The sequence below is a fragment of the Anopheles darlingi genome, chromosome 3 (genome assembly GCF_943734745.1).
Source record: "Anopheles darlingi chromosome 3, idAnoDarlMG_H_01, whole genome shotgun sequence".
NCBI lineage: Eukaryota > Metazoa > Arthropoda > Insecta > Diptera > Culicidae > Anopheles > Anopheles darlingi.
This window is the reverse complement of record NC_064875.1, coordinates 23,785,736-23,802,055: the sequence shown is the minus strand read 5'-3', so window position 1 is coordinate 23,802,055 and position 16,320 is coordinate 23,785,736. Positions and strand designations below refer to the sequence as shown.

At 51.8% G+C, this 16,320-nt stretch overlaps 4 protein-coding genes across 4 annotated transcripts; 3 read left to right on the top strand and 1 right to left on the bottom strand.

The window, feature by feature from the left end:
• The first annotated feature begins 1,495 nt into the window (after window positions 1-1,495).
• Window positions 1,496-3,604, top strand: LOC125953777 (keratin-associated protein 16-1-like). Its single transcript, XM_049683552.1, has 2 exons — window positions 1,496-1,961; window positions 2,049-3,604. Exons 1-2 carry the CDS (start codon window positions 1,496-1,498, stop codon window positions 3,602-3,604), a joined length of 2,022 nt encoding a protein of 673 aa, XP_049539509.1.
• A 1,107-nt stretch (window positions 3,605-4,711) lies between these two features.
• On the bottom strand, window positions 4,712-5,889 carry LOC125953775 (titin-like). Its single transcript, XM_049683550.1, has 2 exons — window positions 5,350-5,889; window positions 4,712-5,254 (listed from the first exon to the last, which is right to left on the bottom strand). The coding sequence occupies exons 1-2, from the start codon at window positions 5,887-5,889 to the stop codon at window positions 4,712-4,714; spliced, it is 1,083 nt and encodes a 360-aa protein (XP_049539507.1).
• A 1,227-nt stretch (window positions 5,890-7,116) lies between these two features.
• Window positions 7,117-10,749, top strand: LOC125953773 (keratinocyte proline-rich protein-like). Its single transcript, XM_049683547.1, has 7 exons — window positions 7,117-7,636; window positions 8,102-8,322; window positions 8,839-8,996; window positions 9,047-9,252; window positions 9,299-9,439; window positions 9,680-9,916; window positions 10,031-10,749. Exons 1-7 carry the CDS (start codon window positions 7,117-7,119, stop codon window positions 10,747-10,749), a joined length of 2,202 nt encoding a protein of 733 aa, XP_049539504.1.
• A 1,552-nt stretch (window positions 10,750-12,301) lies between these two features.
• Window positions 12,302-13,297, top strand: LOC125953738 (uncharacterized). Its single transcript, XM_049683494.1, has one exon. The coding sequence runs from the start codon at window positions 12,314-12,316 to the stop codon at window positions 13,295-13,297; it is 984 nt and encodes a 327-aa protein (XP_049539451.1). The 5' UTR covers window positions 12,302-12,313.
• Window positions 13,298-16,320: the final 3,023 nt, after the last annotated feature.

Here is a 16,320-nt window from a genome sequence, read left to right as displayed (position 1 = left end):
TAATGATGTCCAGCAGTAAACTATAGGCCTTAAAATGGCTTCAAACCAATGATCAAAAATAGCCAAACTACCACGTAATTTCCGGGCAGTACGCGCCGGCTTATCGGTCTGATATGAAACCAATAAACTTGTTGGTCACTTCCCGTTCAGGATCGGATCGGATATTCCGGCATCAGTTCCAAAAACATACGAGTGATCCAGCTTTAGTTCCCTAGTTACTGCTGCAGCAAACAGATCGGCCAGACTGAGACGGCGATGAGTCAAACCCGAGGAGAACGGCGACGGTTGTCGCAATGGGCCCTTTTGGTGGCGTTACTGTTGGCCATTTACGTAGCGTTAACCGAGTGCCATGACGAGTACGACGACGAAACCACGTACGAGCCAGGTGAAGAACCGTTTCTGGAAGTGCTGTATGGACGCATTCTACGTCTGCGATGCCCCGAGGGCCAACGGTGGATCAACAGGATAAAGCAGTGCGTCTTCATACCGACGGCACCGACGGCTCTTCCGACCGATTCACCGTGAAGCTGTCCCCAGCATCCCTATGTGCATCCCATCTGCCATTGTAACGCTATTGATTAATAATATCCAGAACACAAATCAAAGAATCACATAAAGCAAGTTTCGTCTTTTGCTTTGATGGGATGAGGGTAAAAGAATGTTTCGACAAATATATGCTGTGCCGTCACCTCGAGTCGGTCTACCTTAGGTAGTATCACCGATCGGAATTTTGTCCGCTAACCTTGGCAATTAACATTGTACCGCGATGCTATCGCTGACCTCATATCACCACCATAGATTGTGGCCCAATAACATACTCCGTTTCTTCGCTCGTTCCCTCGTTCGCTCGTTCGTTCATTCGCTCAGTCTGTGGTCCGACACCTCCCGAGACCCAGGATAAGATCGCGTGCTATACTCCATGGGTAGAGAACAAGCGAATTGCTTCAATCAATTCGCCATCTTTGGCCACTGTATTCAGTCACTTCTCCAAGACAACTGTTCCAAGCCGCTAGCGACACGAGCTATTCCCATACCGGAAGTCTAGCAAGCGATGCAATCAATTCGACAGTAATCAGTTCTCGGCCAAAAAACAAGAACCGGCGCGCACACACACCAATTGAAAGATATCGCGCGGCACTTGGTTCTAGGTTCAACCAACTGACGCTGTGTCGTCCACTGGCGTCCTCGCTGCAGCCACCGTAGACTTCTTCTGAGCCCGAGGCTTCTGCAACAAAAGCAATCAGCAAAATGGAATATTGGGGTTCTACAGTGAGGGAACAATCTACGAAGCCCACCGAGCCCACCATCCGGGGGTTCCATCCGTACCCCCAAATCTTGTCCATCAACTTGTCACCTGTCATCTGTATGGCAACCGAGCGGGCCGGCCATCCGCTCGGCTACAAATAGGATGGAACCGGTTCGGAACCGCTACTAGTGTTAGCTTTCGGTTCCGTTTGGCAGCACATAGCACGTGCAGTGTAACAGTGTCACCATCATGCCTTCCTGGCTACGGTGCGTTGCCGTTGCCGTCGTCGGTTTGGTGCTAGTGGTGCCACTGCCCAGCGTCCACTCGCTGGCTTACGGTTGTACCAAAGGAGCCCTATTACCACATCCGCAGGATTGCTCCAAGTATCTGGAGTGTCGCGAGGATACGCTGCTGCTGCTGACCTGTCTTGAGGGTGAATTATTTGATGCCACCACGTCTAGCTGCCAAAAGAAAGCGGCGTGCCGTGAGCGCAAGGACGAGGCACTATCGTTCGGTGCAGTGTATTTGGGCCGTGCCATCGTAGAACCATGTGCTGGATTCCGGCCCGGCTTCAAGATGGCACACCCGGACGATTGCAGTCTGTTCTATCAGTGCACCCAGTCCGGATCGGCGCTGTTCCGTTGTCCGGCGAACCTTATGTTTCACTCGCACCTGAAAGTGTGCGTCTGGCCACAGCAGGTGGTGTGTGAACCGGGTGCAATCGTACCATCACCACCTCCGCCACCACCACCCCCAACACCAATACCACCACCAATCACCGTTCCGCCACCAAATCCGGGAGTTCCTCCTGGTGGCGGTGGTGGGAATGAAGATGATCCGGGTCTCGATGACCTTTGTGAGCCGAGCTGCTTCCTGGATCTGCGTTGTCCACTGAACTGTGATCCGCTCTTGCCACCGAAGGTCTTCCCGCATCCAAGCCGCTGTGATGCATTCTTCCGCTGCAACCCGACCGGGTACTCGTGTGAGGTCGTCTGTCCACCCGGAATGTGGTTCAGCAGCATCTTCCAGCGCTGTGTCTACGCGGAACTGTCCGAGTGTGTACCGGTTACCCGACCGATCTGCCCATACCCGAACTGTGAGCCCAACCCGGACTGTCCGGCGATCGATACCGTCCCTCCGACGAAGCTGCCGGTTCCGGGAGATGAAAGTAGCTACTTCATCTGTCGCGATGGATCGGCCTGTCTAATACGGTGCCCACCTGGCCTAGTCTGGAACATTATCACACTGCAATGTGACAGACCCGAGGACGTCGAGACTCCTGAACCACCAGTAACGCCGGAACCTCCGGTTACTCCCGAACCACCAGTAACGCCGGAACCTCCGGTTACTCCCGAGCCAACGCCTGAACCTCCTGTTACTCCCGAACCACCAGTAACGCCTGAACCTCCGGTTACTCCCGAGCCAACGCCTGAACCTCCTGTTACTCCCGAACCACCAGTAACGCCTGAACCTCCAGTTACTCCCGAACCAACGCCCGAACCTCCGGTTACTCCCGAACCAACGCCCGAACCTCCGGTTACTCCCGAACCAACGCCTGAACCGCCGGTAACGCCAGAGCCCTCAACTCCAGCGCCTATTACAACCACTACCACCGGAGACTGTCCTACGTGTCCACCCTCGAACTGTGTTCCCGATCCACGGTGCCCGATCTGCGAGAAGTGCGAGCCAACGTTCTTCCCGCACGAGAACTGCGAATTGTACTACAAGTGCAGCTTCGGTAGTATCTGCGAGATGAAGTGCCCACCGGGACTGCACTTTAACTACCGCGAACGGGTGTGCGATTGGCCGGAGCAGGCCGGTTGTGCAGGCCCTCCGATTCCGGATTATCCTCCGGAAGATTCCGGAGCCTGCCAGCCGCACCCAGGCTGTCCGCCCAACAACAACATCGAATGGTTCCTTCCGCATCCCTATAGCTGCGGACTGTTCTACAAGTGTAGCTGGGGTAATGCCTGTCTGAAGGAGTGTCCCGATGGATTACACTGGAGCATCACGCACAATCGCTGCGAGTGGCCGAATCTGGCCGGTTGTGACCCAACGATACCGCCGAACGATCCCAGCTGCCCGACCTGCCCGTGCGAACCGTGCCGCTCGAAGCGTAACGCCTGCCATCCATCGGCACGCTGTCCGCAGGGTTATAGCTGGTTTACTAAACAAACGTTTAGCTACGGCCACGAATACTACTGCGACCAGTTCTACGAGTGTCTATCGGGACAGGCTTGCATCCTCGACTGCCCACCGGGACTCGAGTACAGTGGCGGCGTCAGTCGGTGTGACGTACCGAGCAAGGCCAAGTGTAGTCTTAACTCGAAACCGAAACCATTCGATTGGTACAAATAACCGATATCTTAGCTCGTAAGGACTACCTAATCTATTGGCAAAACATTGTAAAGGGCATGGGAGCATACACTTTTGTAATCAACTTAACTGTAATATACAATCTCGTCGATCAGGGATCGTGTTTCTTCGCATAACAGCTCGATCGGCCTTTCGGATGCCGGATTGCCGGTAGATCAATCCATCGAACCGGCCTGCATCAGTCAGGCTGTATCAGGTTACATTTGCCAATGTGCTCAACATAGCCACGAACGCGAGCTTCCCTTACATTGGCAGATCCGTTGCATATCGTTGCTGAATGCTTACTCTTATCGACGGAGTACACGTTTGGTTATGTCTTATCACATGATTCGTGCAAGCAACACTGTCTAAGTGCATATCCAACTTCGATTTTTACTCGATTTGAAACTCAACCACGTTAAAAAGAAAAGAAAGACGTCCCCCTTTGATAATTGATGGATAGTTTTTTTCTATGAAATCGCCATATTTTAAAAGGAAAACTTAACACTATATCTGCTGTAAAGATAGCTATCTAAATCGAACCAAATATTAACAGGACCATTGGTGGACAAAAGAAGAACAAAATCCTTTTCTGTAGACTCTCTTCTTCACACAAATTTCGTATGAACGTCGTCCCCAGGGTGAAAACTTTTGATTTGTTACCACAATTGCAGATCCCATGGTCAATCATCATGTTAGGTGCATTTTTATCTGCGTTTATACTCCAAAAATATAAGGTGAATAACAGATCCAAATCTTGATAAATAGCATACAATTGGGTTTTCATACTGAGTGTGCAGACTTTTGTTTAGCGTTACATCGGCGAAAACTTTTGAAGGCGTGGTACAATTTTGACAAAATTCCTAAACCAACAGTTGTTTTATCACTAAATAAACAACTACAATTAAAACGCTGTCAATAGAATTGCGCGCTGCAGGGATTAAAAACGTTTGCCCAGATTCCAACTGGTAGAGACTTTAACGCTCTGTGCTTCGGTGCGGACTGTGCTTTAAGTGTAGCTGGGGTAATGCAATTTATTGTTCACGATATGCTAAATACCATTATCACGGTAAAGATGTATCAACAAGATGGACAGAAGCAGACCATCGCTTACAGTTTGCAGCCAGCCTGGGAAGCAAAGTCACACCAGCCACGCATCGCATTCCAGTGCTGACCGGCCGGACAGTGCTTCTCGATGGCAACTCGGCCAACGCACACTAGGTACATCGTGCAGTCGGTGTCGTGCGGTAACTCCACGGTCATGGTGAGATCTGATCGAGCCAGGCACCGAGGATGGTTGTCCACCACCCGGAAGCCATTATCCTCAGCCACAACGCTGTCCGGTTCCTGTGCGATAGGCATAGGCTGGTGCAGCTTACGTTCTGTATCGGTCAACGCATTCATCTCCTCCATCGGAACGATAGCAAGAGCCTCCGGTTTATCCTCGGTTAGGACCACGCTGTCATCGATAAAGTCTCGAGGTGTCGAACAGATGGCAAACTCGGAGAACTCGCAGCGCCTTTGTCTCGAATCGAACAGCAGACCAAGCGGACAGCGGGGTACGATAGCCCGATTGTCCCCAAGGCAAACGACATACAGGGCACAGTTATCCAGTACAGGATACACCTCGCCGATCGGTTTGTTACGGCATAGCTGTTCGCAAGAAAGGGAGAGAAAGAGAGATAGAGAGAGACCACGAGGATTTCAGAAGGTCAAAACTTCGGAAACAAGACAAACAGCTTCCCTACATCCGTCTGATGCTGGCCGGTGAGTTGCTCTTGTGGCTCCAGCACCAGCGGTGGTGCATTGGGGATGATGGGTTTCCAGTTCTCCTCCGATGGTGGTGATGTAACTACGATGATCGGAGGAACGATCGGAATTGAAGGGATGGGCTGTTGTGGTACTGGCAGTGGATCGGGAATGGATTCCGGTGCCGGTTGTGGTGCGATTGGGACAGGCTGCGGTTGTTGCGGCGGTTGTTGCGGCGGTTGTTGCGGCGGTCGTTGCACCTCCTCCACGGTACCATCCTTCAGCTCACCGTGCCGACATTGCACCGTGTCGAAGGAGCACGTATGCTCCTCAGCATTAAAGTACAGTCCAGGTGGACACTGCATCTCCTGGCCATACCCTCCCATGTCACACATGACGAACTTCCGGCAATCCTGTAGATGCGGCAACACCTGCGCCTTCATACCGTTGCTGTAGCGAAGGCAGCGCGTATCAATTGAGGCGGCCAAGGCCACCGAAACCGCCACCAGCGGTAGAATGTACAAACTTTGGAGCCACATTGTTCGCACTGATGCAGCCGCTTGAATCGTGGTCACCATTTTATACAACCGTTTCTGTTTCACCGGTGTCCGCTGCAGTCGGTCTGATCTTATCGAGCGCCGAGGTAATTGTCATCCCAGACAAGCCGGTTCGAGACAACTCCAAATGACCGATGCTGATCGGTGCAAAACATTGGACGCCAATTAGGCGCGTTGTGCGCAGCAAACGTTTTACACAGACCCGTGGAATGCGATAGCAGACAAGTTAAAAAGGAAGGAAGTGGTCGCTAAGATAAAGCATCGGAGGATCTGAGCACTCCGATCCTGTCGTCGAACTCATCGAGATGGCTGGATAGGTTGAAAAATGTACACCACTGAAGTCAGTCCACTCTACGCTCGACTGTTCTTCGCTGACTACTGTGGATTAGCAAAAAGCTGATTTCAACTGTTTCAACTAGCTAAGCAGACTACCTCAACTGTACAGTGTATACTACTCAGTTGTGCAATGGATCATGGTCTGGACGCCATCGTTGTTCCTAAGGATCTTAAGGTCGTGTATTACGGCTGCAGCAGTAGATGAACTCGCTGACTATACCCTCAATGACAGAAGGTTGCAATTTCATAGTAGCACATGGGACCAACCGAACTTTTTTGGCAAACCGATTCACTAACTGATTGTAGTCCACGATAAAAGGGAAACGCTGTCGGTGCCGTGAACATGAACTAGAACTTTGTCCCGAGGACAACTGATAATAATTAAGATAAGGGTCACCGAAAAGGCGTACGCAACACGTATGGCGCTGCCGCTGCCGATTTTTAACGCTGGAATGGGACTGATATCGGCGCCCCTTCGTACTGCGGTCCGTGTGCGTCAGGGCCATCAAGCAGCATCCTAGAACCTTCTACTTCCCCCACTATCATTCCACGGTGTTGGTGAACTACCCAATACCGGCACTACACGGTAATGCGCTTTCGCTTTAAGCCTTGTCACCCAACGGAGCTCTCACTTCCGGATGCCGGGGAAGAGTATTTCACAATTTAACAAGCGGGACCACTCTGACTCGAGAGGACGAGGTAGCGGGGCGTTCTGAGCGTGAGAATTGAAGCCTTCAAGGGTACCCTCCGGTTGGTGTTAAGTGTGACTAGCGAGGCTGGTATAAAAGTAATTTGAAATGTTCTAAGGTTAAGTCAGTCGGCCACACGGTTAGCTAGCCATCGGTAGGTCTGTGCGCGGTCAGGAATCGTCCGATGAAGCTCTACCTGGCGGTACTTACCGCCGCCACCGTACATCTGGTACGAGGTCAGGTCGATGCACCGTGCATACCGGGAGTGACCTGTCCGACCTACAACTGCAGCCCAGATAGCCGATGCCAGAATACTAACCCTAACGAGGGTGCCAGGCTGTTACCGCATCCGACCTGTTCCAAGTTCTACAAGTGCGCAAATGGTAACGCCTGCGAATACGACTGCCCCGCCAACCTGCACTTCAATGCTCACGAATTAGCTTGCGACTGGCCGGAACGTGCCTGCTGTGACCCTATGGTACCCTGCCAACCGCAGGATCCTTGCATACCGGGAGTTACCTGTCCTCCGGTACCGTCGGAACCGCCAATACCGACAGCTCCCCCGCCTGTACCGACAGCTCCACCACCAGTTCCGACAGTTCCACCGCCTGTTCCAACAGTACCACCACCGCTTCCTCCAGTACCAACTGTTCCGCCACCTCAGCCATCACCACCAGCACCAGCACCGGGGCCCTGCATTCCAGGTCTTTGCCCCAACACCAACTGTGTTCCGGACAGTCGCTGCCGGCCTGATGACGATCCCTTCAATCCAACCACCTTGCCACACGAGACCGACTGTACTCTGTTCTACAAATGCAATGTGGGTGAACGATGCTTGGTTCCCTGTCCGATTGGGCAGCACTTCAGTCAGGTAACGGGACGGTGCGAGCATCCCAATGTGGCTTGCTGCGATAAAACTTTGGTGTGTCAGGGGACCGACCTGGGACCGGATTGTACGCCAGACCTACGTTGTCCACTGTTTGACAATCCCATCCTTCCGGTGCTTTTCCCTCACGAAACGGATTGCTCCCGGTACTATAGCTGTTCCAGTGGCCAACGTTGTCTAAGAACATGTCAGCTAGGTCAACACTTCGGCCCACAAACTCTTCGTTGCGATCAACCGGACGTCGCCTGCTGCAACCCTGCTATACCATGTGTCGGTCCACCAGTTTGCACTCCTGAACCTCTTTGTCCGATCGGTGAGGATCCAATGAATCCTACAAAACTACCACACCAAGATTGTACCAAGTTTTACAAGTGTGACATTGGCAACAAGTGTCTCCTATCGTGTCCACCAGGGCAGCACTTTGATAAGCGCCGGGGGGACTGTGATTTCCCCAATCTGGCCTGCTGTGATCCAGCTATACCATGTACCGGACCGAACCCTGGGGTAACGTGTAGACCTGATCCTGCCTGTCCAGAATTCGAAAATCCATTCGATCCCACACTTCTACCGGTTCCGGGCAACTGTGGGATGTTCCGCAAATGCACGGCGGGACTGTCTTGTGACTTGAGTTGCCCAGTACCACAGCACTTCAGCGTGGAGCTACAACGCTGCGATTGGCCGGACATTGCTTGCTGTGATCCAAACATTCCATGTCGCAACCCGTGCATCCCGGGAGTTACCTGCCCGCCTGCCACAGTACCTCCTACTATTCCTCCACCAACAATCCCACCTACGCTGCCACCCACCATTCCTCCAACCATCCCACCAACGGTCCCACCAACGGTCCCACCAACGGTCCCACCTACGATGCCGCCCACCCTTCCTCCTACCATCCCACCAACGCAACCACCTACTCTACCACCAAACACCGAAGATCCATGCATTCCTGGGGTAACATGTCCGCCGAGCGATACGGGCAACTGCTTTGACTACCCGTCTTGCCCACCCACCAATCATCAGAATGTCACCCTTCTACCACACCCATCCGAGTGTACGATGTTCTACAAGTGCGACAATGGGCGAGCCTGTGAAAAGAATTGCCCGGCTGGTTTGCATTTCAATCGATTACTGTCGGTTTGCGATTGGCCAGGTAGTGCTTGCTGTGATCCAACTATACCGTGTGTACCAAACGATCCATGTATTCCCGGAGTCACCTGTCCCCCGACAGGACCAACTCCTGCTCCGACACCAGTTCCAACTCCTGCCCCAACACCAGTCCCAACTCCTGCTCCAACACCAGCCCCAACTCCTGCTCCAACACCAGCCCCAACTCCAGCTCCAACTCCTGCTCCAACACCAGCCCCAACTCCTGCTCCAACTCCTGCCCCAACTCCTGCACCAACTCCCACTCCAGGAGATCCTTGTATCCCAGGAGTTACATGTCCACCAAGCAATTGTATCCAGGATTATCGCTGTCCAGTGCGCGATGGAGTCAATGTGACTCTACTACCTCATCAAGCTTGTGATAAGTTCTATAAATGCAGTGGCGGAAAGGCTTGTGAGCATTCATGCCCACCAGGATTACACTTCAACGCAGAGCTGAAGGTTTGCGATTGGCCAGGTAGTGCTTGCTGTGATCCAACTATACCGTGCGATCCTCCATGTATCCCAGGAGTTACATGCCCGCCGACTGGTCCGACTCCTGCTCCAACACCAATTCCAACTCCTGCCCCAACACCAGCCCCAACTCCTGTCCCAACTCCTGCCCCAACTCCTGTTCCAACGCCTGCCCCAACTCCTGCTCCAACTCCTGTTCCAACTCCTGTCCCAACTCCTGCCCCAACTCCCGCTCCCACTCCAGGAGATCCTTGTATCCCAGGTGTTACATGTCCACCGAGCAATTGTATCCAGGATTATCGCTGTCCAGTGCGCGATGGAGTCAATGTGACTCTGCTACCTCATCCAGCTTGTGATAAGTTCTACAAATGCAGTGGCGGAAAGGCTTGTGAGCATTCATGCCCGCCAGGATTACACTTCAACGCAGAGCTGAAGGTTTGCGATTGGCCAGGTAGTGCTTGCTGTGATCCAACTATACCGTGCGATCCTCCATGTATCCCAGGAATTACATGCCCGCCGACTGGTCCTACTCCTGCTCCAACGCCAGTTCCAACTCCTGCCCCAACTCCTGCCCCAACTCCTGCTCCAACACCAGCTCCAACTCCTGCCCCAACTCCTGCTCCAACTCCTGCCCCAACTCCTGCTCCAACTCCTGCACCAACTCCCGCTCCCACTCCAGGAGATCCTTGCATCCCAGGAGTTACATGTCCACCGAGCAATTGTATCCAGGATTATCGCTGTCCAGTGCGCGATGGAGTCAATGTGACTCTGCTACCTCATCCAGCTTGTGATAAGTTCTACAAATGCAGTGGCGGAAAGGCTTGTGAGCATTCATGCCCACCAGGATTACACTTCAACGCAGAGCTGAAGGTTTGCGATTGGCCAGGTAGTGCTTGCTGTGATCCAACTGTGCCGTGCAATCCTCCATGTATCCCAGGAGTTACATGCCCGCCGACTGGTCCAACTCCTGCTCCAACACCAGTTCCAACTCCTGCTCCAATACCAGTACCGGTGCCAACACCTGGTCCACAAGACCCCTGCATACCGGGTGTGACCTGTCCACCGACGGGTAGTGAGAATTGCCACAACGATATGCGCTGCCCATCGCTAGACGGTATTAAGCCAACACTCTTTGCCCACTTCGACTGTAGCAAGTTCTACAAGTGCACCAACCGTAAGGCCTGTGAGCATTCCTGCCCTCCCGGACTACATTTTAACGCGCTGCAATTTGTTTGCGACTGGCCGCATCACGCATGTTGTGACCCTACAATACCGTGCCAACCTCCGTGTATCCCAGGAGTAACGTGTCCCTAAACGGGACAGTTAAAGGCAACGGAAAACTACTGGAATCGGATAAAGACAACCCATAATTTACAATCTATACAAAATCTATACATTATCTATACAAAAAATAGCCTTAAGTAGCAATGTGTCACGAGAAACCTTTCTTTACCTACTAACCTTTTTATATTTATTGCATACATAAGCTAAGTATCTGAACATTGAATCCAGCGGCTGAGCGACGGTGCATAGCAAAAGGAATCAATGACCCAGATTTCATTTGACCCTGCTAACCTTACCTTTATAATTTGATGCGAATACATTACAAGTCGTCACGGCTGAATAAACAAATATAATAATCGATGCATACCTGAACCATCTGTATCTCTATCCTTAGATCGGTATCAAACCCATCTGATCCGAAATCGGTATGTTAAATAGACCGTGGCATCGACACACCGCGAAGGCCAGGCTAATCTTCATGAATCTATTGCCTATTTCTATTACAATTTGACTACCTACTACCACTACCACTACAGCCTGATAACTTTTAATTAAGATCATAAAAAAAGCAAATTTGGGAATGAACTTTAGCAAGTTCAAGTTTTAAAATTCAAGTTTTAAAGTTCAAGATAAGCAAACTTTTTCATTTAATTTTTTTTTGTTAAAAATGCGTTCTTTGGTACTTTGGAAATTTTTTTTTTATCAGCACTTATAAGCAAATATCGTAGAAACGCTGTTGAGAACGGGGTGATATGTTTCGATCTTCATAGACAACATTATAAGGAATAGAGATCATTTACTCAACGCAACGCTCCTTTCCGTACCATCTGCTTCAAAGTCCAAAAAATAGTTGTAAAAATGACAAACTGCTTTGCAAGAGCTTCTACAGCTTTCATCTGGTTACAATTATGTAGGTTTATCCATTTAAAAAAACAACTTATTTAAAAAGGCTACTCCTTTACATAAATACATCCCCGTCCGAGCCAACTACAACCAGCGGTTTCCCCAGACAGAAGAGATGTATGACATCATATTGTGACATCATGCGTTAAGCATACGTCAGCATCAACGCGGCGGAGAGTGACGTGATACAATGAACCCTCAGAACACCCAGTTCTTATCGTGCAGCATTCACTCACTAAGGCCGTTCGAACGAGGAAATACTTCTAGTCTGCCCAATCACGCCAACTAGCGATACATTTGTCCCGAAGATACAAGATGCCCGAGATACTCATCAGATATTCCCGCTGGATACATAAGCTAGGCGACGGGTGTTGGTCGTCGCTCGCCGAGCGGACCCGCTAATTGCCAAAACACATGGAACTACTTTCTTCTGATGTTATCCAACGCACCTCCGTGGGGAACCGATCGGTCTTCACCAGATGCTGATAAGAGCCGCTGAAGTGTCCCAAGACCAAGGCCGAGAACCGACCGAGCGTACCGCCCATACTGTTTGTATAAAAGCACACGCGGCCCTCTTCGATCGCCACAGTGCGCCTCGTGCAGCAGTTCATATCCATTCCATACCCATAAGATATTTCCGGCAGCACTAGCTATTACTCAATACTGCAAGTGGTTAAATCACACGATAGGGATGCAGCTCTTCTACGGTTTGGTTGCCGCAATAGTTGCGGCAACCCTAGTTAGTGGTCAGGCACCGTGCGATCCGTCGGTCACCTGCCCCACCTTCAACTGTCACCCGAATCCGAGTTGCCCGGCCAAGGATCCGACTTACTCTGTGCTCCTACCTCACGCCGACTGCTCGAAGTTCTACAAGTGCAGCGGTGGCAATGCGTGCGAGCAGATCTGCCCGGTCGGACTGCACTACAACTCGGCTGAACAGGCCTGTGATTGGCCGTCGCGTGCCTGCTGCGATCCGTCGATCCAGTGCGGTCCAGATTCACCACCGGAGAACGATTGCGTACCTAATCCGAACTGTCCAGCTTCATCGGCCCAAACGATCCTGCTGCCGCACAACAACTGCGCCAAGTTCTACAAGTGCTCCGGGCCATTCGCCTGCCCAATGGACTGCCCACCGCTGCTGCACTTCAACCCGAAGGAGAACGCCTGCGACTGGCCTGAGCGGGCTTGCTGTGATCCGACCGTTCCGTGCGATCCGTGCATTCCTGGCGTGACCTGTCCCACCGTTCCGGGACCCGGACCGGTTCCTACCCCTCCAGCCCCGATCCCAACTCCTCCAGCTCCAATTCCAACCCCTCCAGCCCCGATTCCAACCCCTCCAGCCCCGATCCCAACCCCTCCAGCACCGATCCCAACCCCACCAGCTCCGATTCCCACGCTACCCGATGTACCGTGCGATCCGTCGGTCACCTGTCCGCTAAACTGCGTGTCCGATATGCGCTGCCCGCCCCGTGACGGTGCGAAACCAATCCTGCTGCCGAGCACCAACTGCAACAAGTTCTACAAGTGCCAGTCGGGTCGGGCCTGCGAGTTCGATTGCCCACAGGGACTGCACTTCAACGAGAAGCAGATGGTGTGCGACTGGCCACACCAGGCCTGCTGTGATCCGACCATCGAGTGTGTGCCGGCCTGCATTCCCGGCGTTACCTGCCCATGAGATGTGTACAGGCATCCAGGCCGAGGGCTCGAGTGTCGTGAGATGATTGTGATTATCCCGTGCGTGCGGCACCTCATCTGTCAGTAGGTGGTCAGTAAAATAAATGTAAAGCAAACGTGAACCGTGAGCCATCCGTTCATGTTGATGTTTCACTAGGTCCGAAAAGGGTACCAGGTATCTCAGAGGGGATGATCAATGGAAATCTAGGGAAGATAATATCCTGATTAAGGGCATTCGGAGGGATGGGCTAGTTGAGAAACTGGCAGACGAAAACCCAACCCGTAAAGCCTTTCTAATATTTATGGAGATAAAGCGACAGTATCGACATTGACGCCAGAATTGCTGGAATGCCGAATGGGAGGACACCGGCGCTCGATCGCGAGCGGCGGTCCATCGCGAGTGGCATCTTCTGTGCCATGAGTAGAAATAAGAAAGTAAGACAAAGCCATTCTTTTCATATTTGTTTCAGCTACTCTAACAGTTATATAAGAATACGCCTGAAATTTTGTATTCTACGAGTTTCATAATAGCTAGTTTGATTTTTTGCTAAAGAAAATGGAAGCTATGACCTTGGCGTATTTCTTCCAAATAACTTCTTAACTGCTTTATCAAGCTATCGTGGTAGCTAAAATCAGTTCTTCAAAACATACAGTACGCTGTCAATCATGGAGTGGGCAAACGCCACGGTCTAGTCGATACGATATCTATGCCTCACATCAGCTGACCCAATGCAACCCACCTGCACTTGGTGGCCTGCACGGCAAACAAAAGGGACTTCAACTGTACCTCGAGCGATTAAGCTCCGTCGACTGCACTGTTGCATTGGCACGAAGACTCCAGCCCGTGGTTACAGACGCGACTTGGCAGATACTGGTTCATGTTGACCATGTTCTCCCAAATGTTTCCAAAATGATAACAAACCCTTTTCTCGGAAATAAGTAGAGCTGTCTACCGAGCGAGCAAGCGACGCAGCTGCTTAGTGCGATGACTGTATCGATCGCTATGCGGTAGCAATGGCCTCCACCCCAGTTGCTCTGCTACTAGTTCTTCCGCAGTCGGGTTCTGACGTCAACAGGAACGGCAGTCTATGACGGTGGTTCTACGGTACCTTTGGTGGCCACTTGGAATATCACGCGCGTGTCTGTATCGCGAAATGGCATCGGAGGCGTTATCGAGACAAGGCTACAACCACACGCGTGTCACTGAACCAGTAGGTTCGGCTTCGACTTCGATAACGACTCCGTACGGATGGCGTGTTCCGCAAGCATGTCGAACATGGTTCTTCCGTCGCCTTGACCATCTAGCAAACGCCCGGTTGGCCAAATCGCATCAATGATGGATTTGGTTTTTTGGGGCAAATACTATACAAAACTACGCTTCCTTCTTTTATCTAGTAAGTCAACGTACAAGATTGATGGTATTCCTGGTAGCGTTACCTCGCTAGTTCCGAGCGACATTCATATAAAGTCCCTGTCCGGGGTTCGCTGAGCTCGAAAAGCCTAGTTGCGCGTACTGGTAGCAGGACATCCTCAGATAGGTACGGAATAAGTATACAGTGAATCGAAAACAGTGTCCCAGTGGCCAGTGTTCTCAACCCGCGAGGAAGGAGTACCAATAGCGGCAGAATGAAGCCACTGAACCCGCTTGTACTGCTACTGTTAGCTGTTACGATCGGATGGGCACCGCAAGTGGTCGCTCAGTCTGTGTGGAGTTGCAACCTCTGCGTACAGGGTGCCTGTGTGAACGATGCGCGTTGCCCAGTGGCGGATAATCCGCTCGCTCCGACCTTCCTGCCACACGAGCAAGACTGCAGCCGATTCTACATCTGTTCGCATGGACAACGGTGCGAACACACGTGCCCTGCGGGATTACACTGGAGTCCGCAGCATAGCCGCTGTGAATGGCCGAACGTGGCCTGTTGCGACAAGACGATCGAATGTCGTCCCGGTTGCCCGGAAACATGCCCACCACCTGCGACGACAACTACTCTCGCTCCCGTGACGACAACTACACTGGCTCCTGTGACGACAACGCCGGGATTACCCGATGTGCCATGCGATCCGTGTCTACAACAGTGCATTGACGATCTCCGGTGTCCGCCCAACGACAATCCCTTCGATCCGACGGTGCTACCGCACGAAAGTGACTGCACCCGGTTCTACAAGTGCTCGTTCGGTAAGCGCTGCCCGATGGTGTGTCAACCTGGGGAGCACTTTAGCGTCGAGATGCGGCGCTGCGAACTACCACAGTATGCCTGCTGTGATCGCACCATCGTCTGTCTACCGTTCCCTACCCCGGGAGATCCGTGCTGGCCAGACCTTTGCCCCACACCGACACCGACCAATTGTCGACCTGATGCCGGCTGCCCGCTGGACGATGATACGAGCAATCCGCTGCTCCTACCAGTGCCAGGAAACTGTGGGTCATTCTACAAGTGCAACAATGGCGAGGCGTGTCTGATTCCATGCCCTTCGGGACAACACTTCAGTCAACAGCTGCAAAGATGCGAGCGGCCAGAGACGGCGTGCTGCGATACGACCGTAGTTTGTTGTGCCGCCTGCGCTACGCAGCGTCGCCAGCAGCTTAACCGGCTGCTCGGTATCAAGAGTTACGATTGAAACCGGAACGACCGAGGCGAATACAATAATATGTCGGATTAGATGAAAATTAATAAAACCGTATCCCACAAACACAGCGACCGATACGGCTCTTAGTGCAAAGCGAGCAATTCAATTTAACTCCCAAAACGGACCACTTACCTTACATTCCTGGAGAAATTCGATCGCCCCTCAAGAAACTAACAACACGTGCACCACAAATCAAAGAATTCGCTGGTCAATGGTAACCTGCTCAAGGCCTGCTCAGGTTACAGCTATGGTTTCTTCATTATCAGAGTGTAAACCGAGGTTTATATGGAGGGGTCACGAATGCGTAGTACAATATGGCCAGACCACGGCAGTTTCCGAGATGTTTCGGATAAGTGCAGAAAATAGGGCATAAATTTTAGAAATTGCGTGAGCAAC